The sequence below is a fragment of the Chenopodium album genome, chromosome 12 (genome assembly GCF_948465745.1).
Source record: "Chenopodium album chromosome 12, dcCheAlbu1.1, whole genome shotgun sequence".
NCBI classification, from domain to species: domain Eukaryota; kingdom Viridiplantae; phylum Streptophyta; class Magnoliopsida; order Caryophyllales; family Amaranthaceae; genus Chenopodium; species Chenopodium album.
In genome coordinates, this window is record NC_137845.1 from 968798 (window position 1) to 987817 (window position 19020).

The 19020-nt window shown below is 35.9% G+C and overlaps 2 protein-coding genes, 1 long non-coding RNA gene, 4 other non-coding genes and 1 pseudogene across 7 annotated transcripts; 1 reads left to right on the forward strand and 7 right to left on the reverse strand.

The window, feature by feature from the left end:
* The first annotated feature begins 1012 nt into the window (after positions 1–1012).
* Positions 1013–3663, forward strand: LOC145571483 (uncharacterized). The gene is made up of 3 exons (XM_081630517.1): positions 1013–1279; positions 1865–1983; positions 3117–3663. Exons 1-3 carry the CDS (start codon positions 1074–1076, stop codon positions 3407–3409), a joined length of 618 nt encoding a protein of 205 aa, XP_081486643.1. The 5' UTR covers positions 1013–1073; the 3' UTR covers positions 3410–3663.
* A 2352-nt stretch (positions 3664–6015) lies between these two features.
* Positions 6016–13768, reverse strand: LOC145571484 (protein transport protein SEC23 D-like). The gene is made up of 14 exons (XM_081630518.1): positions 13366–13768; positions 12108–12173; positions 11350–11403; positions 11103–11275; positions 10790–10976; positions 10522–10667; positions 10294–10448; positions 10051–10132; positions 9815–9930; positions 9238–9336; positions 8240–8363; positions 7868–8148; positions 6734–6948; positions 6016–6649 (listed from the first exon to the last, which is right to left on the reverse strand). The coding sequence occupies exons 1-14, from the start codon at positions 13691–13693 to the stop codon at positions 6438–6440; spliced, it is 2238 nt and encodes a 745-aa protein (XP_081486644.1). The 5' UTR covers positions 13694–13768; the 3' UTR covers positions 6016–6437.
* A 1132-nt stretch (positions 13769–14900) lies between these two features.
* Positions 14901–18885, reverse strand: LOC145569951 (uncharacterized). The gene is made up of 2 exons (XR_014096356.1): positions 17901–18885; positions 14901–15412 (listed from the first exon to the last, which is right to left on the reverse strand). It is a non-coding gene; the product is annotated as an uncharacterized LOC145569951 (long non-coding RNA).
* Positions 15457–15536, reverse strand: LOC145573578 (small nucleolar RNA Z159/U59). Its single transcript, XR_014097562.1, has one exon. It is a non-coding gene; the product is annotated as a small nucleolar RNA Z159/U59 (small nucleolar RNA).
* LOC145573576 (small nucleolar RNA Z159/U59) lies at positions 15841–15916 on the reverse strand (annotated as a pseudogene).
* On the reverse strand, positions 16119–16201 carry LOC145573574 (small nucleolar RNA Z159/U59). Its single transcript, XR_014097560.1, has one exon. It is a non-coding gene; the product is annotated as a small nucleolar RNA Z159/U59 (small nucleolar RNA).
* LOC145573573 (small nucleolar RNA Z159/U59) lies at positions 16547–16630 on the reverse strand. The gene has a single exon (XR_014097559.1). It is a non-coding gene; the product is annotated as a small nucleolar RNA Z159/U59 (small nucleolar RNA).
* On the reverse strand, positions 17715–17799 carry LOC145573575 (small nucleolar RNA Z159/U59). The gene has a single exon (XR_014097561.1). It is a non-coding gene; the product is annotated as a small nucleolar RNA Z159/U59 (small nucleolar RNA).
* Positions 18886–19020: the final 135 nt, after the last annotated feature.

Here is a 19020-nt window from a genome sequence, read left to right on the forward strand (position 1 = left end):
GTGTTAAAAGAACTAACTGTAATTCATAACTTAAATGTAGATTAAACAAAATAATTTGATATTGCGAGTGAAAAGATTGATATTAGGCTTCAATCATTATCTATGTCATTGTGTATGTTGTTGTTGATATTTTCTTATATCCTATGGTATAGAGAATTGACATGGGATCCACAAATAGACATAATAATTAATGAATGGTCAATACATCCAATGGAAAACCCTAAAAATGGGCATAACTTAGGTCATGTAGGCCTATGTTAGGAAATTTTGTCAAAAACTACCAATTAAAGTATGTGTTTTGAAAACAACTACCTATTAAATTTTTTTTTAAAAGAACTACCACAAAATTGTAAAAAGTTTAAATAGCACTACCACTTTAATAATTCCAACTAGAATATTCGGCATATATGTTCCATTTTTTACCTTTACCTCATAAAATAACCATCTAAATTGATTAAATTACCCTTCATAAAGGTTAAAAGTATAAAAAGTGAGACCCAAATGGCGGAAATTCTAGCCAAAATTGTTAGAGTGGTAGTGCTACTAAAACTTTTTACAATTTTGTGGTAGTTCTTTAAAAAAAAAAATTAATAGGTAGTTGTTTTCAAATCACGTGTTTTAATTGGTAGTTGTTGACAAAATTTCCCCTTTGTTATTATAGCAAGTCTTGTGCTTAAGTGGATTGTACCTAGAATGAGCTAAGGGAAAGTCATGTCTTGTTGTGTCTACCTAGTGTAATTCATTAAAAAAAAAAAAAAAAAAAATACCAAACTATTTGTTGTATCATGTCATTGTCGATTGCCGACTCGTGTCATGTTAGCTGACCCCTTAGACCTTAGTAATTTAACTCATAATACACAATTAGTCAAGTTAATCATGTGTCGTGCTTGATCAGCTTTTGTGTTGGCTCGGTTGCCCAACCCAGTAACCCACTATTAACTCAACCAACCTAACTTAGCCCAACTTAAAAAGCCTACTTAAAAATGGCGGGAATTGACAATCTTGCTTTAACAGAACAAACGAGTAAGTAAATCAAAATCAACTGAGCAAAACACAAAAAAAGGAAAATCAAAATGACAAAAGAGAAAGCGCCGGCGGCAACGGCGGCGGCGGCGGCGGCGCCTGAGGCAGAGGAGTTGCCGAAAACGATCGTACGGCGAGTCGTGAAAGAGAAGCTCTCTGAGATTTCCACTGACGGCGGCGATGTTACTCTTCACAAGGAAGCTCTCATTGCCTTCTCCGAAAGTGCTCGCATCTTCATCCACTATCTATCCGCCACGTACTCTTTTCTCTCTCTTTCACTCTTTCTTCCTTCCTTTTTCTCTCTCTAGCTGATTGATTTCTTTCGATTTGATGGTTTTGATTGCTCAATTACTTGTTAATGATGTTAGAATTGTTAGGGTTTTTTTGAAAAAATTGAAAATGTCGAAATTGATTGCTTTCTGGGAGATGAATTGGTTAATTGATTGTAAATTATGTAATTGTATGATATAAAGATAGCAGATTTATGATTATTTATGCAAAATATGTCTTAAAATATAGGTAATATGACCTAGTTTAAGTAGAGGGTAGCTTGACCTAGTTTTATTTGCAGTTAGTAATATGTTGGTTAGCTTTGTGGAGGTGTTTGTTGTCCGGTCTTCGAATCGTATGTGGTTTCTTTGGGTTGTTCATAAGTGTAAGTTGGCTAATCCTATTGAGAATTGTTATCAAAAGAGTCGCTTTCAGAAATTTGGGAAGAGTTGTTTGTAAATCTGTCTAGAGTGGGAAGTGGAAAGTATGTCTTGTTGAGATTATTCCGGGTGTTGTTTCTCGAACTTGGGATTTGATTGCTTTGCTGATGGATAGTTTGATATATGTGTAGGGCACATGACATATGCAGTGATTCAAACCGGCAGATTATTAATGCTGATGATGTGTTGAATGCACTCGAGGAAGTTGAGTTTTCTGAGTTTATTGAACCACTGAGGGCCTCCCTTAATGGTTAGTGGCATTTTCTGCTTTCAGATGCTGTTTTGCTCGTCTCAACTGAGAATTTCTCATGATTGATTTGCTTTTTAGTTTGTATTAATAATCACCATCTTTGCTTTACACTTCAATATGGATTTTCAAGGAATCACTAAAAATTTGATGTAGATTGGAGAAATAGATGTTTATCCATGTATTAGATAGTTACGTAGCAGATAACCCGAAGTATGAGAATTAATTCTAATGCTTTTTTTTAAAATTCTAATGCTTCATTATTCTGCAGGTGGACAAAAGAAATTAAAATTAAGACTGATAAGTACACAACTTTATGATAAGCTCTATAGTGTTACTTTACAGTGTGTTTGGATAACATAAGAGGAAGGAAATGAAGGGGAGGGAGGAGAAGAGGAGGGGAGGGAAAGGGAGGGAGAGAAGAATAGTGAATTTTCCTTCCAAATCTCTCCATTGTTGGAGGGATCAATTTCCTACAATTTAATCCCTCCATTTCTCTCCCCTCCAATTCCCTTACTTCCTCATTTGTTATCCAAATGAAAGATATCACATCTCTCCATTTCCCTCCCCTTCTTTTCCTTCCATTTCCTTCTATCCAAACACACCGTTAGTGTTTTTACGTGTGTATTCCTTATCACTGCCATATTGCTTGGATATGTCTGGAAATCGGACAAGCTTAAGTCCTGCTCCTTTTTCTATTCATAAGCCCTTGTTTTGCTGGTTCCTTGACTATTCATCTTAGGTTGCTATTGATTAGCATGATTATAGTATACAACAAAAGGTTTTGTATTTTTTTGTGCCTCAACTAATTCAATTCGGAGTCAAAATTCTTTTCCCTCCCAGGACCCAACCATCAGACCCCCAAAAAGTACATTGAACAATATGAATGGAATTCTGTAACGGCTCAGGTCTGAATGTATCCTAGATCAAATTGCTTACTGTGAGAGGGTAACACTAGCCCCTCTAGTCCCAAGCTACAGATTGTTGCTCAATGCCCTATCTGTTGTGAAGTTGCATGTTCATTTGCAGTTCTACTGCTAATATTGAAGTGGATTAAGGATGTAGAATAATCTTTTAGCATTTAAAAATGTATTACGGGTACAAGATTTTGGGGATCCTGACCAGCTTAATTTCAGAATTTAGGAAAAAAACTGCTGTAAAGAGAGCAGGGTCAGCAAAGGCAAAAGAAGAAAACAAGAAGAGGAAAGCTGATGAAGAGACAGCTACGGAAAATGGCAAAGCTGGAGAGACAGTTGTGGAAAATGGTGATGATGAAGAGACAGCTGTGGAAAATGGCGAAGATGAAGAGGCGGTTGTGGAAAACGGAAAAGATGAAGACAATGAAGATGAAGATGAAGATGAAGATGAAGATGAAGACGTAGACGAGGAGGAAGCTAGTGAAAACAAGGATGATTCTAATGATAGTTGAGTATAATTTCTGTTATCCATACTACTTCATGTCTGGCTGACCTTCCAGCTAACACATGGTGTGACATAATTAGGGTGGAATTACAGACAAAGCTGACTAGCATGAATGAAATGTTACATAAGTGTTCTCGATGTTACTTTTTCTGTATAATAACTAAGGGCACTTGTGATGGGAGCTTATAATGTGCATCCTATATTTAGGGGTGAATTATTACTGAAATTCAGATTTCATAGAAATTGTAACCTGTCATTGCCTCAGTAATCAATTTTTGTTTGCTGTTAATTGATGTCCACAGGCACCTGTGTGTTTATGATGTTAGAATGTATAAAATATAATTATAGGAAACAATGGGGATGTAAGGAGCAAACTTGTGATGACATTAGGCAAGGATGGTTTCAAGAATAGAGTGTAGATATGATCTATTGCATGTTTCTTCTAGGCCTTCTAGCTCTGATGTTTGCTTATACGCTATAACAGGGTGAGCAGAGCAGTGGCAGATGTATCTATCAGCTGGTTTTTCATCTTGACTCTGATGCTCCTCAATTCACCAGGTCTACAAATACTTCTAACGTCGAAGATATTAAGTGAGGTTTCCATCATCCTTAGAGGCATCCTATCCTAGTTGGCATTTAGCATACATGATACACTGCAATTTATGTAATAACGAGAAAGAGCACATATTTATAAACACAGCTGACATTTTTTTCAAGAAACTGGATAATAATTCAACTGGGTATATAGTTAGATGTTATTTACTTGGAATTTTACATTCATATAAAATAACTCAGTAGAAACTATAGAAAATTTATAATTACTTTATGATTTGATATCTTCTCAACGTAAATCCTCTCCATCTGATCATCTGACAGCACCTATGTGAAGATCATGTCAAGCGTAGTTACTCATGCCCAATTCTTCTATATAATCTCTAAAACGTATCCCTATATAGCTTCGACTTCTTGATATAAATCATTCCCAGCTTGAACCACAGCATAAACCACACAAATGCGCAACACAGAATACAAAATGCAGTAGTATTTCAGTTCTTGTCAGCCCCCTGATAAAGCTGTCAAAAGCTACTTGAGTCGCTTCTGTTTACCTTCAGATCCCACGTTGAAGGAAGGTGAGGTATGGAACTTGTCCTTAGTGCGATTTATATAGTCATTAACTCGATCATTAAAACTATCCCGTGCACCCACATTTGTGGGGCTTCTAATCTTTTGCCATGTACGATCGATATATTCAGAGGACATACCATTAATACTCTCTGCTATGTAGGACTTTGCCCCATTTGCATGAGGAATAACTGGAATTGTATCTTCACGGCCGTGTATCGGAAGCATAGTTGTCTTTGGTGGCTTGGGTAGATTGTTGGTTGGCGAGGAAACACGTGAATGGTTTCTTTTATGATCTTGAATAACTGCAACCTTATTTGCAGCTTGTTTCCTGCTATCAGCTGCTGGTGGTGTCACAGTTTGCTTGGAGATTCTAGGACAACGATCGTTAAGATTTGTGGTTGTCATAATAACATTTGGAGGGGTTTCAGTGGTGACATTATCAACTCTAGGGACTCGAACACAACGATCCCTTAGAGTGACAGGGGAGATAAAACGAGTGGGTCGGATGAAAGGAGAAGGTTTTCGAATAGCAATGAAGAGCTTTTCACAGCAACTCTGCTGTTGTTCAGACTCAAAACCATTCTTATCCATGAAAATGACTAACACAAGTGTTTAATGATGCGACTAACTCAAGTGTTTATTGATAAAAACACAGGTAGTATTGCTTGCTTCAAGGTATTACTTATGCAAGGCTGTTATTATAGGTTGATTTTCGGGATAAACTAATCGAAAAGCGAGACTTAAGAGGTTAATGATTGAAGGGGAATCTATGCTAATTCATCCCTGGAGTGGGAACCAACTATCAAGTGTGGAAAATAGAGGAAAGATTGTTGTAAGCATTTCAAACTAAGCCACTAAAATTGTAACTTTGGTGAATTTTTCAAAAGAAATGAAATGGGATCAAATTCTCTTTTTTTCTTGGCAATACTCTTAGCTTGTCAAAATCCAAAAAAACTTTCTTCTTCAATCTTCAACGTTTGGCATCTTCTAACAAAACAAACTACTTTTTCCAATATTTCTGTTGGTTTAAGCTAAGTGGTGCACCAATCTAATTCGTTTTCTTGTAATCAATCAAATAGAATTGATTTGGATATTCTGCAATAAACCACTAAAGTATATAAATTTATATTTTATGTTGTTGAAAGTTAAGTTTGGGTTCCTTTCTCATTTTACAAAACTAGTATAAAAAGACTTGAGCCAAATCACGTGATTACATAGTTATATCTTTAACTAACTAAGCATCTCAGAAAACTTTCAAAAAATGATGGAAAGGTATTTGTTTTTCTTTAAAAGATGGGGTGGTTACTGGTTAGAGATTCCCCTCGCCAACTTAAGGCTGACTTGAGGTCTCGAGTTCAAAGCTCGTCAAGGGCAGAACGGGTAGGTTGGGTTTTCATATGTATATACACTGCAAGAGGGCAGTGTCATTCTTAACGATACTTGAAAACAAAATGATTAATTTTAAAAAATGCAGACGAGTAGTATGCATTAAAGGCTCAGAACAAATGCTAATAACAATGTACATTTATCCAAGAACAAAAATAAATAAATCATTTTGTTCTACATAATAAGTCAAGCTCACAAATGTAAATAAGGAAGATTGCCGCGAACAAAAAAGTTTAATCTGTCTAAACCTGCTTTTCAACATTCAAATACACTTCTTCATGCTTCAAACCTCTCCATGTATGAAAATTGATCTTATCTAGTAGTGGTGCCCTTGCAAATTGATCTCTCTAAAACGAACTTTCAACTAGGGACTAAGTTCTTAAAAGTAAATTACCAGCTTGGCTGACCTTGATCGTATCAGTCTTTTTCCTCTTCAAAGCCTTTATTTCCATAGACTTCACGGTTGAAAGTTGCTTTTCTCTGCAAAGTATAAATAGTGTGGCACACCTATTCTTATATCTGATCTACTTCATATACTCCAACACACTACGGTTTATATCCTCCAAAAAGGAAACAAATCCCATGACACTAGTGAAGCCAGACCCCTCAACATCTTGTTCTTCAATGAGATAGTTCTCAAAAGCTGTGGCATCATCCTGCCCTCCCCGGATAAATAAGAGTTTTGGTGTAATACTTCTCTCTTGTTTCAATTTGTTTATAGTTGTCCTTAGTAAGCCTGAGAGAACAATGAAATAACAATAAGAACTCATAGCATTTGCAGAAGTATGAAAAAAGCATATATCTTCAGGACAATGCTTACAGTCATGAGGTGGTGGGAAAGGCAATCCAGGATCAGCAGTTGAGGAATAAAACACAATCAGTGTCGTAAATGCATCCAGGAGAAATATTGGACTACCACTGGTTATTAACGCAGCACGGCTCAGGGAATGGCGTGGATATGCTTGTTTATCTGGAGTTGTATATGAGGTCAACACAGGATATACAGCACGATGAAGAGAACTTGGGTCCAAGGCACTGCATTAGTAGACAAATAAAACGTTAAGTTCTCAGTTGAACTGCCAAATATAAAGGGGATTGGGACAGCTGCCAAAAAGAACTTGGGCAAACACATCTTTGGGTTAAAAAAGAAAATTAGAAATATAGAAATAAGGGGGTGGGGGAGATGGAGAATTGGAGGAAAGACAATAGTTGATAGTAATATGAATAAATGAATATGATGTATTTGAATCATCAACTGGGGTTTGCAATCCACGTCCTTCGAGAGGCTGGGCTATTGCAACTACAGGCAAATAAAAGTAAAGTGGTCTACGAATTTGTTATTATCTTCCTTCTCAATAACCTCCTCTATATGCAGACTTTTTTCTGATTTTCTTCCCTCCCTCAATTCTAACTAGCTCTCCCCAAGTCCCAACTAACTAATGTTGTCATAGCAATTAGCAATAGTACCCCCCCCCCCCCCCAAAAAAAAAAAAAAAAAAAAAGGTTGGCCAATTACAATTGTTTCTCTTGTGCTTGATACACGCAATTATATTAAATAAAATACTACCAGACAGTAAAATGGATTATTTCAGTCTTTCAACTAACCTACCAGACAGTAAAATGGATTATTTAGTCGGTTGTGAACTACTTCACAAATATTTAAATTGCTAAACTGAACTAAGTATTTAGGTTGAGAGTCCTAGAGTGAGTGTTCAGATCAAGGGTCAAAAAGAGGGTTTATAATATTATTATCACATTGGTAAGTTTGTGTACAAATGAGCCCTACTCAAAAGGATTGGTAATGGAAGTCTGGAAGAGACTACAGATTATGTATAATCATGAAACTATGCCAGGGTCCAAAAGTTCCAACTTCCAAAACTGATATTCGTATAACACTATATTTTAGTGGCAAAAAATTAATCATTCATAGTCAAATCAATAGTGCACCAAATACCTGAAGAGACATTGCAAGAATATCCGGTAATCAGGATGAACCCCCTCCTCATGCAGACGAAGCAGAGGACTTCTAAGCAAAGCAAAGATCAAGCGAGGCAAAGGCTGCAACAGAGGGCATTGTGCAAATGCAACATCAATTTGTTGAACAGCACTAGAAGTTCCTGTCCCATACTGGACGAGTTTAAGGGCATCATTGTATTGCGCTGTAAGAATTACTAGCCAATCATGAAGCAGCATTCTACCCTCTCGAACACCTTTTTCCAGAGAAGCTTGAATGACCTACATTATATAAGGTTCTAAGAATTACTGGAATTACCTTTGGAATAAAAATGTACATATAAATGACAAGACAAGAGAAGGAAAGAGATACCTTGTGAACCAGAATTGAAAGAACCACCTCAGAATCAACACTGTCATAAAGCTCATTAATGTTACGAGCAGTTCCATACTGTAAAGTTCTAATTCTTATCCGCCGTTTGATTGAAAATTTGGGCCTGCAGATGATATTCACATGGTGAGAAAGAGGGAAATGCTTAGACAGCTAAGCAAACTTAGCAAAGGCATGACCATACAAACATAAGTACATAACAGACATCTTTAGCAGAAGATTCTCCTCCTAATGTAACCCTCATGAACAAAGGAGAAAAATGAAAAGTACAGTTGCTGACAGCCTAACAAGGCCCACTTGGAGTAGTCTGATCAGTGGTGTCATCAGAGAGGAAAGTGGCAGGGGGTGAAAGGCTACTGATGGGTGAGGATATAGGGGATTATACTAATTCATACTTTGTAATTAGAAATAAATGAAGCAAAACAATATGACATCAAGTATTAATGGCAACTGAAGTGGACGGGAGTAGCCCAAGACCATTATGATGGAACTAGAGGCAGAGCTACAAAGAGTTTTCTTAGAAATGCTGCACTGGAGAGGGTGTCTTAAACAGACTTGTACTTAGGATGGTTTAGGCAAATTATCAATTAAAAGAGATGTAATATCAGAAATTCAAGTCTGGTATTGTCAATCATTTCTTCAAAGAAACCAATTACATAGACAAGCAAGGCCAATCTATGGGCATAAGGAATTTAACAAACCAGATTTTAATTTGGGGTTCAAGTATCTGATTCAAATTTCTAGGTTCTTATCTGTAAAAAAAAAAATGAGTTGGGCGCTTGCGTTAGATGAATGGGAGCCAAGCTTTCAAGAAGGTCAACCAGTTTCCATATCGCAACCCGGAGGGAGAGGGGAAGAGAGTTAACAACACTTGCAGTTCAAGTAATTATGACACCTCAAACCCAGTAACAAGATGCAATTAAAGAGCACAAAATGAAAAGCAAGAAAATCATTCTGAAGTACAGTTGTCTCAACCGTACCTACTAGCAGAACTCAATCCTGAACCTGAAAGCTCCTCAGGAGGTACAACCACAGAGTACTGGAAAGCAATTTGTAGCATAGGAGGTTCTGAGGCATGTCTGTCAAAGAACACAGAAGAGAGCTTAATTTCAAAATGAAATCATAGAAGTGCAGACTTCAGAGCAATAAGCTGACTCATGAAGAAAGATTGGTTAACAAAGATTTAACTTAAAAACAATGACATTAAGCAGACACAAAAGTCAATTCGGTCATCAAATATAGAGTAAGAAACAACAATGTAAAATGCACCCACAGAACTAGCAGCAAATTAGACAACAATTGACAAAGAAGCCTCAATCAAATTAGAAGCCTCAATCAAATTAGAAGGTCATCCTGTAACCAAGATTTGCAGGTATGACGTCATTATTTTGAACAGAATTGCAGACATGTTACAAATTATTTTTTGTAGTGGATACACCAATCAAAATTCTCTCCACGATATATTGGCTAAGAAAGTTTACAGAGACATTGGTTTTGAATTAGTTGAAGACTTTAATTTTATGAACCAAATACAGTTGGCAGCAAGCTGAAAAGTACCTTGAAAAGCCTTCAACTTTAGAAAATTCAAAGTCATATGCATAGGTTGCATAAGAATCACAACAAATTATGTGCTGAACATTTTCATATTCTGGATCAGGGAAAAAGTGGCCATACTGCATAAACAAAATATATAAAATTAATTATTAAAAAAAAACTTGTGGTCACAAAATTAGCAACTCAGAAACAAAAACTGAATATCAAATGACTAGATAATATAGGTAGCACCAACTCACAGAGTGGCCAACTTTGAATTCAGAAGATGTTCTCAATCGTAGTACACAATTGAAAGCATATGGACGACTTAACATCCGATACCTGAAAGGTCATTAAAGAAATCAATCAGACTTGAAGGAATTTTATTAACATAAGAATATAAATATATAGTACTTATAATATGGCACAATATAGTAAATTAGTGAGATCCATCAACCGAATAAAAAACTATAATGTGCTTTTGAGAATATTTGGTTACTCACATGTCCTGAGGAAGCGTAGTATCTTCAGTATTTGGATACAGAAACAGGGACCCACCACTTTCAATGCTTAGGAACTTCAGGGATGCCAAATCTGTATACTCATTTGTAACAGCAAATAAGTCCACACAAACACCTGCTTGAACAGCGACAGCAGCCTGTGAAATATATGACAACTCTTACATACCTAGTCATAGATAACTATGAAATAATCAATTAAATATGACTTACCAGTTCCTTGTAAAATGAGGTCTGCTCAGGAAGTAAAGCACGGTCAGCATCCTCTCGTTTACTAGCATATTGCTCGCCATACCGTCTTGTATCTAGTTGCCCAGCTCCAAAATCAGGAACACCAGACAGGAAAGCAAAAACCCTTGCTGTGAAATTGTTAGATAAGATAAAAAGACTTCAGTAATTTTTCAATCATAGAGAGAAGACTGCACAAACAACTGTAGAACCAGGGCTCATAAAACCACCCTACAACTTGAAGCAGGAATACCTAATGCAAATGTGGTTCCATATTCTGATCCAAGGTAATTAAAAAGGGCCTCCATTGCAGCTCCAAAACCTCGGCCACCTAGTAGTACACCATCAAGAGCTTGACTAGCAGCTGCTGATTGTTCCCATGATGACATTGGTTTAAGAGTTTCGATGGCAGATGCAATCCGCTCTTTACAAGTCTCCACCTAGGTAATGATAGGAGGGTCCAAGACTTAGGGTACACAGTCATATAGAATTTTCAAGGTTAGAAGACAAAAGTGGTTACTTTCCACTAAACAAAATAATTCAGCAATAACTACTTGAAGACATACTGGGGCTAAAAATGAAAACAAGGGCATGACATCTTCCAGCCCTATTTGTATTGTGCCATCTGCATCAGGTGGGATGAAAACATTCTTCACAAGTGGAACAGGGCCTTGCACATCATACAACCCTAATTTGAGGCTGAACACAGCAAGCCCAAAGAGTGCTCCAGCAGGAAGTGCTGTACAGAATTTTGATATATTAATCATAGATCAGCAGAAGTAAAGAAGCGCACTGTAGTTACTGCAAACTAACCTTCCAAAGCAGCCAGTAATGCACTCTTGATAAGGTCCAGAAACTCTTCGGAAGCTGCAAAAGGAAGGAGAAGTCAGCTAACTTTGCCAACTTCCATGGAGAAGAGAAGAAGATGAATACATCCAAGTATCTACCAGCTTTAAAATTTTCAATTATAATTGTCAAACAGCAGTATGTATGCTAAACAGCGCATGCACACACACACAAGGTAGTCTTTCATACAATGTGTCTAAACAGGTTCATAGTTCAGTATATGAACACAATCAACTATCTGACTCCAAATCTGTTGATAAGCGCCATTTAACTTATTGCTTGAGCCTTTATCAACTTTGATTAGAACTCCAATGATATCAAAAATAAAATCCAAATACATCTGTTATAAACTAGTTACAATATTACAACTTTTTAATCACCTTGTTTAAATCACTACCATAAATATCAATGGCCATTGTTAGAAAAAAAATTCTAAGAATATCCAATGTATCACTAATGGTTCGCAAATTCCCCTATATCTATGAGAATCCATTTCTATCACAGCTCTTACAAGTTACACTTCATAAGATAATCTAATAGATAACCTGTGCTAAGAAGAGAGAAAAATAACATTCTAACACATTCAACTACTTTGTATTAAAAGAAGATAAACTAAAGTGACTATATCAAGCAAAGCTCCTCTAGTTTACTCATGGCTCTTCATTGAAATGGCATACGATTTGAAAATAATTTAAATTAAAGGAGGTAAGCCGAGGGGTACTTACAAGACAGGTCAACTGCTGCCACATAAACTGGGCGAGCTTGCATTGATTCACCTTCATATCCTTCCGCTGAAATCATAAATGCAACGACCTCAATACATCAGAAATCAAACTTCTGGAGCTGAATTCAAATTATTCAAACAATACATTCGGAATTATATCAAGTTCCTTTCACCAAACCTAACAATTAAAAGTTCCTTATAAGCTCAAAATTTATAGCAATTCCATCAAACATGCAAAATTGCAAACCCAAACAGCAGAATCAACTGCCTAATCAAAACCCTTCATACCATTTTCTCAGAAACAAATTAAAATACTACACTGTGATATGCTAAAATTCACACACCATTTTGACCACCTCAAACATTAAAATCAGACACTATTGCAAGCATCATACTATGTATTAAACATGTGAATTCTCAGTTTAGAGCACATACTTCAAAAGCTTGAACCCTAAAAACATAGTAAAATTCTGTTTGAGAGAAGTCATTTTACTCAAGTTTTCTAAAGTTAAGCTGTATTGAAGGTACAGGGAGTCTGATATTTCAACAATAACAGTACATATTGGAAATTGATTTTGGCACACCCTTAATTGATTTTGGCACACCCCTATGTGAGAAGAGCATAGAAAACTGTGCTCTCACATAGGGGTGTGCCAAAATCATTTCCCGTACATATTGAGTGTATAGAGAGCTTAAAAGTGTACTGACATAGACAAGATTTGATTTTTTATACCACATCCCACGAATTTAAACAACTAAGCTAATTGGCAACCACAATTCTGCGAGTACACCTCTATCTCGTCAGTTTTTCTTTAATGGTATAATTTACATCAATCAAAATATTCATAACTTCCAAAACAATCAAATTAAAGTCCCTTTCACTAACAAGTCATGCAACATCAAATGTTGTAACCTTAATGCTGCATTTCTAACTAATCAAACCAAAAAAATAAATTATTACAAATTAATTTAATTTCACTCCAATTTTACCTAATTGATTAATAATGTCTCTAATTTAACAATTATGTTCAATTACCAAAAAATTCACTAACAACAAGCCATCCAACATCAAAAGTTGTAATTTTAATGCTTCATTTCTCACTAATCATACAGAAACCATGCACTATAAAATTATAAATTCAACGTCACTCCAATTTTTCAACCTAATTAATTAATAATCAATAACCCCTCTAATTTAACAATGAAATGCAATTACCAACAAAATTAATTAATCAAATAATTACAAAATTGCAACTTACAGGGCAATTCAAGATCAATGAAAGACGAAGACATCTCAGGGCAAGATTGAGGGTGAGAGTACTTGGCAATGGAGTGGGCCGAAAGCCCATTAAGAGTACCACAGAGAGAGCAAGTCCAAGCCCATTGATCAAGCTCGCAATAAGAATTGAAGTAAGCCCAACAATTCTCACACCTCGGCAAATTCTCACCGTCGGATCCCATCGACGGTGAAATTCCGTTCTCATCTCTGCCGGAAAACGGCGAAACTGTAACACCCCATGGTAGTCCCGACGACTCCTGCTCATCCGGTTCCATTGGAAACCGGGTCATCGAGGCCCGAACCGCCATTGTTTATTAGGAGAGAGAAAATTCGGGTTGCAGAGATTTGATTTGATGTGACGAAAGTGTGGGAGAGTGTTTGAAGGTTGATGATGGTTGGGGTGTAGGATTAGAGGTAAAAGGGGTGCATGTTAGCGTAGGTTAGCAATTTTTTTTTTTTGGGGGTTGAATTGTCTAAAAGAGATCCACGTCGGATGAACCAATTACGATTTGCCACTTGGTGATGATGTGGCAATAATTTTTGTAATTTAAGAAAGAATGTCTTACACACTGTAATAAGTATGACCACTAATATAAGCTCAGCAAAAAACATGCATATTGCTAATTAAGTTATTAGGAAAACATTGATCAATTACAATAAATTAACCAAATTTATTTGTAAAGGTCCTATCTTTTGCAAAATTTTATATTTTACGAAATTGATGTTTTAAAAAGATTTTTTTTTTTTTTTTCCGAAGAATACTTAGAACAAGATTTGATCTCATGACCTTATTTAAACATTAAAATTTTAACCAACAAAGCATTCAATGATGACATTACCCCCTAAATAGTGCAAAATTCAAATAATGCTTTAATTTATTAAAAAAAAAAAACAAAGATAGTCGATTACAAATGAAGGTGAGAGGATTTAAACCTAGGATCTAATTTCTAACATACACAAATAAAGACGGTTTTGTTCCCTTTTTTTTTCCTACCTATTTTAGAAAATAGATACATTCATAAAAAGGTCAATAATTTCAGATATAGTATACTCCCTCCGTTTCATAATGATGTTCCTATTTTGCAAACCGATGCAAAATTTTACCCATCTTTGACCGCAAATATCTTTAATCTCACACTAGCAAAAATTATAAAAGTTAGATATTAATAATTTACTCACCAAGACGAATCAAACTAGAAGATTCAAAACAGGAACATCATTGTGGAACGGAGGGAGTAACTTTTACGGAATAATTAAAGGTCCTAAAATGTGATTGACGTAATTGGATGGAATAAAAAGCTTTATGGTTTGACAAAGCAGAAAAATATATTACTCCGTATTGCTTATTCATTGAGTTTGATACTCGTATTATAGAGCCTTGACCATAGAATTTTCAAATATCTAATTTTCATGATTATCTTCAACGTCAAACTAAAAATGTTGGGAAGTGAACCTTCCACTCAAATTATTCAATATTCTTATATACTTCGTACAAGAAGTTCAACTGTTGTCGAGTTGATGATAAAAAGATATCAAAATCAAATAAAAAAAAGCAAACAAGAAGTATTATTCAATTGTTTCTCAATTTAATACATTTTGACCTTCATTATATACAAGAAGTTCAATTGTTGTAATCCCAAACCTGTACCCTTTCCCAGACCTATCTGTATTTTAAGACAGGCAAGCGTAAGGTACCAATACCAACTACCTACAGCTTTACATTCCATAGGAAGAGCTTTAAATGACTCGCAAGTAACTTTGTAAGGAAGAAGATCCACTTCAACTTCAATAATCACCAGAGAAACCATCTGGGATGAAGATAGGAGGCCGAAATAACTCCGCAAGTCTGCGCTTGAGGAGACAACTCATTTCCTCAAAGCACTTGCTAACATTACAAACCATACTACTGATGGTAATATTGGTAAAGAGGCAAATCTTCTACTGATACACGCTGAATGTGAACCATCCTAGCAAAACCTCTTGACACTCTCTTTTAGCCAATGACCCCATTCACCTGCAAATACGCACTGCAATAATTCATTGTATCAAGACTATTTACTGTTCGTCCGTTGCCTCTTCAGTTACCATATACTTTATCAACATGGAAAATCTCAGGAGATAAAAGGTCATATTTTTAACATCACCAGAGGCAACATAACTTAAAAATTCTCAGCTTCGGAAACAGCCATTCATACCATTCCGTTCATATCAGCAAGATGTCACTTGGATTGAAACAATATCAACTACTAATAAAGAGAACTACTAAAGCCTCCTTAGTCCTTGGCACAGGCTAACAACAAAAACAAAACAAAAGCTTTCCTCACAACTTCACACGATTAAAAACCATCAACCTCCCCTCCCTGCCCGCAATTCGAATGCATTCCCCCTTTGCACATAATACCTTATTACCTACCAATCTATCCCCACTTCCTATTGCTAAGATAAATAGACTGAAGTCTCCTCAGTTCAGGTCTCCAATTTTTTTCCACAGGGAAGATATCAGAACTTAACTTTTCATCATCATTGGAGACACTTAATTCAATTACAGAGTTCCTGCCTTTCCTTCCTTATTTGCATTTCGCTCAATTGACAAATAAAAAAAAAATCCATATCTATATATTGACAAGTTCACCACTCTCATGCAGCAAAATATCTTAATTAACCTTAACACCATCATGCACTTCAAGATCACAGTCAATATAAAGATTAAACCAATCAACAAAAGTTACTAAAGCCTCTTCAGTTCAGGTCTCCATATAGTTTCCACATGAGTTTCTCAGAAAAACGAAAGTTGTGTTTTCATTATCATTAGAGGCTACTAATATTGATTGGCACATGTTTCTTCCACTACACTATAATCTACTACAAGCACATAAATCACAAAAAGCTCTCCACTCATAAGTCCAACAGAAAACCAAAAATAAATCCAACTATATTTCCATATTCCAATATTTAGATCAGCTCACAGTTCGTATCCAGAAAATATTCCAACATACAAGTAAAACAGTATCAGAAAGTTTTTCCCTTGCCTTAAAACTACATATTTTTATGTTAAGCCCAATTCATAACTCTAATGGTAATTACCACCCATACCCATGATGATGAAAGTTTGAATAATATTACAAACTACAAATCCAGTAAAAAAAAAAACTACTACTAATGCCTCTTCAGTTCAGGTCTCCATATAGATTCCGCATAATAAATCTCGGAAGAACGAAAGTAATGTTTTGATCATCATTAGAGGCTAGCATTTAGCAATTGTACACATCTTTTAATGTACCATACAAACTCCATGCAATACAATTTCAGCCCAAAATAATCATACAATAACAGAACAGACGAAACCTAACTAGGAGTACATACCACATGTCTACAGCAATCAAATTTTTATTTTGCAAAAACATACTTCAACCTTCTTATTTCATGTCTCCTTTTGCTTTGACATAAAAGATATTCACACCAATTACAAAAGCAATAAATACATCAAAAGAAAACAGAAGGATATTAGACATTCTTCTTAATAAAATCCAAGCACTACAATTATCCCCCACTTATGCCCTCAAACAAATGAAATTTTAAAGTACAAATAATGATATTGGCACACTAATCATCACCGGCATATTTGGGGTTTCAATCCAGTAATCTCAAAACCATATTCATATCTTGGCACATTCTAAACAATATGCAGAAATTTTAACATATAATCACACACACACACACCAAAAAAGAAAAAAAAAAAAAAAAAAAAAAAGCCTCTTCAGTTCAGGTCTCCAATAGTTTTTCCGCCTGAGAATATGGGCCTGTTCCGGTTTACTGAAACAACTGAACTGATTAGGGCTGAACAAAATGAATAGAGCTGAAATGAATAGTTTATGATAGAAGGAAATTAGGAACTGAACTGAAATTAAGTCGAACAGAACAGGCCCTATCTCGGAAGAACAAAAGTATTGTTTTGATCATCATTAGAGGCCAAAGTTAATTAATTTCAAAATCCCAGCAAATACAGATTTCCGATAGTCTAATTCCTATGAATTCAATTGTAGGGTGGGAATCATTCAGAAAGCCCACATATTTTACTTTCTTATTCTATTAATTTCTAAAAAATGTTGTTCAAGTTCGACCCAAAACAATCATAAAAGCAGCCGAAACCTAATAAGACAAACAGAAATTCTACTAATATTTTGCAACAATCAACAAACTACAACCTCCTCATTTTAGATATCTGCCCAGTAATCATTTATTCCCTAAGCACATTTTAGATAATACGACATGTCTTAAAAAAAAAAAAAAAAAAAAAAGCATTTTACATCAAATTAATACAAAAAAAAGGCCTCTTCAGTTCAGGTCTCCAATAGTTTTCCGCATGAAAAAATCTCGGAAGAACGAAAGTATTGTTTTGATCATCATTAAAGGCCAAACTATATCAATTACAAAAACCCAATAAATTCATATGAAAACGGGGAAATGGGGAAGATTCAAAAACATTCTAGATGAAAACTGCGGAGCATTAGTTACCTTCTTCTTCGGGTAGTCGGCGTTGGATTTGGCGATATGAGAAGTAGAAGTGAAAAAGTGAAGGGTCGCCATTTTTAGGGGAGGAAATGGAGGAGAGAGACTAGGAAGCTGGTGATTGCGGAAGGAGAAGGGCGGAGTGTTATAGGGTTGAGTCATTGAGGAATGAGGATGAAGAAATTAGGGTTTATTTTTAGGGTTTTAGGATTTGGGCTGTGTGTTTAGATTGGTTTGGGCCTTTGAGCTGTTTAGGGTTTTTTTTTTTTAGTTTGTTTGTTGTTGTTGTTATTTATAGATGAGAATCGATCTAAGATTGAGCTTTAACCAATTGAGTTATTTCTCACTGTTGAGAAATTATAGGTATTTCAAAAGAGGACAGGGTTCATAGTTTACAAACAACATGGTTAAGTTAGCATGTGAGTAATGTGCATGAAAGTCATAATATATAAACTTTGTATGTAACAAGTTTAGGTTGTATTTTTAAAAAGGAAAAATTGACAGCAATAATCCCAACTTTGCTCGATTCGTTCAAAATAATCCCAACTTTTGATTATTTTTTAATAATGCAAACTTTAATGTGAATTTGTTTTTAATGGTCCCAATCGGTCATAAAACTTGTTATAACAAATCACGTAACACGTGACATGACGTGATTGGTTAAAATAAATTAGAAATTAAAAAAATAAAATAATTAAATTAAAAATTAACTAAAATGTAAAAAAAAAATTAAAAAAATTTAAAAGAATTTTATAAAAATGAAAAAACCCTCCACCAGCCAGCCACCAACCCCTGACCCCCGTCTCTGCTGCCGGCGCCTGGCCTACTCCCCGGCTGGCGAAACTCTCCGGCGCAGACAGCCCCTACTTCGCCAATTCCCCCACCCCACGCGTCGCCCTCCTCCCATTTTCCCCTCCCCGATCCACCACATAAACGCCCTTCTCTCCTCGGAACGACCCTCGATCCCTATTCACCGGCCCCCAAAACCTTAAATCAGACTCCAGAATACCCAGAAACCCCAACGAGATGCCTGCCTTAAACAACCCAGAAAACCAACGGGAAGGGGAGAGGAGTTGGGTGAGCTTCGCCGGCGGGGGGAGGGGGGAATCAAGCCAGCGGAATAGGC

Coding starts and splice junctions, on each gene's coding strand:
- LOC145571483 (XM_081630517.1), top strand. CDS start 1,074: ATGACAAAAGAGAAAGCGCCGGCGGCAACGGCGGCGGCGGCGGCGGCG. Junction 1,280..1,864: donor ATCCACTATCTATCCGCCAC/GTACTCTTTTCT, acceptor ATATATGTGTAG/GGCACATGACATATGCAGTG. Junction 1,984..3,116: donor ACTGAGGGCCTCCCTTAATG/GTTAGTGGCATT, acceptor GCTTAATTTCAG/AATTTAGGAAAAAAACTGCT.
- LOC145571484 (XM_081630518.1), bottom strand. CDS start 13,693: ATGGCGGTTCGGGCCTCGATGACCCGGTTTCCAATGGAACCGGATGAG. Junction 6,949..7,867: donor TTCTTGCAATGTCTCTTCAG/GTATTTGGTGCA, acceptor CTACTAATGCAG/TGCCTTGGACCCAAGTTCTC. Junction 6,650..6,733: donor TTTCCCACCACCTCATGACT/GTAAGCATTGTC, acceptor TTGTTCTCTCAG/GCTTACTAAGGACAACTATA.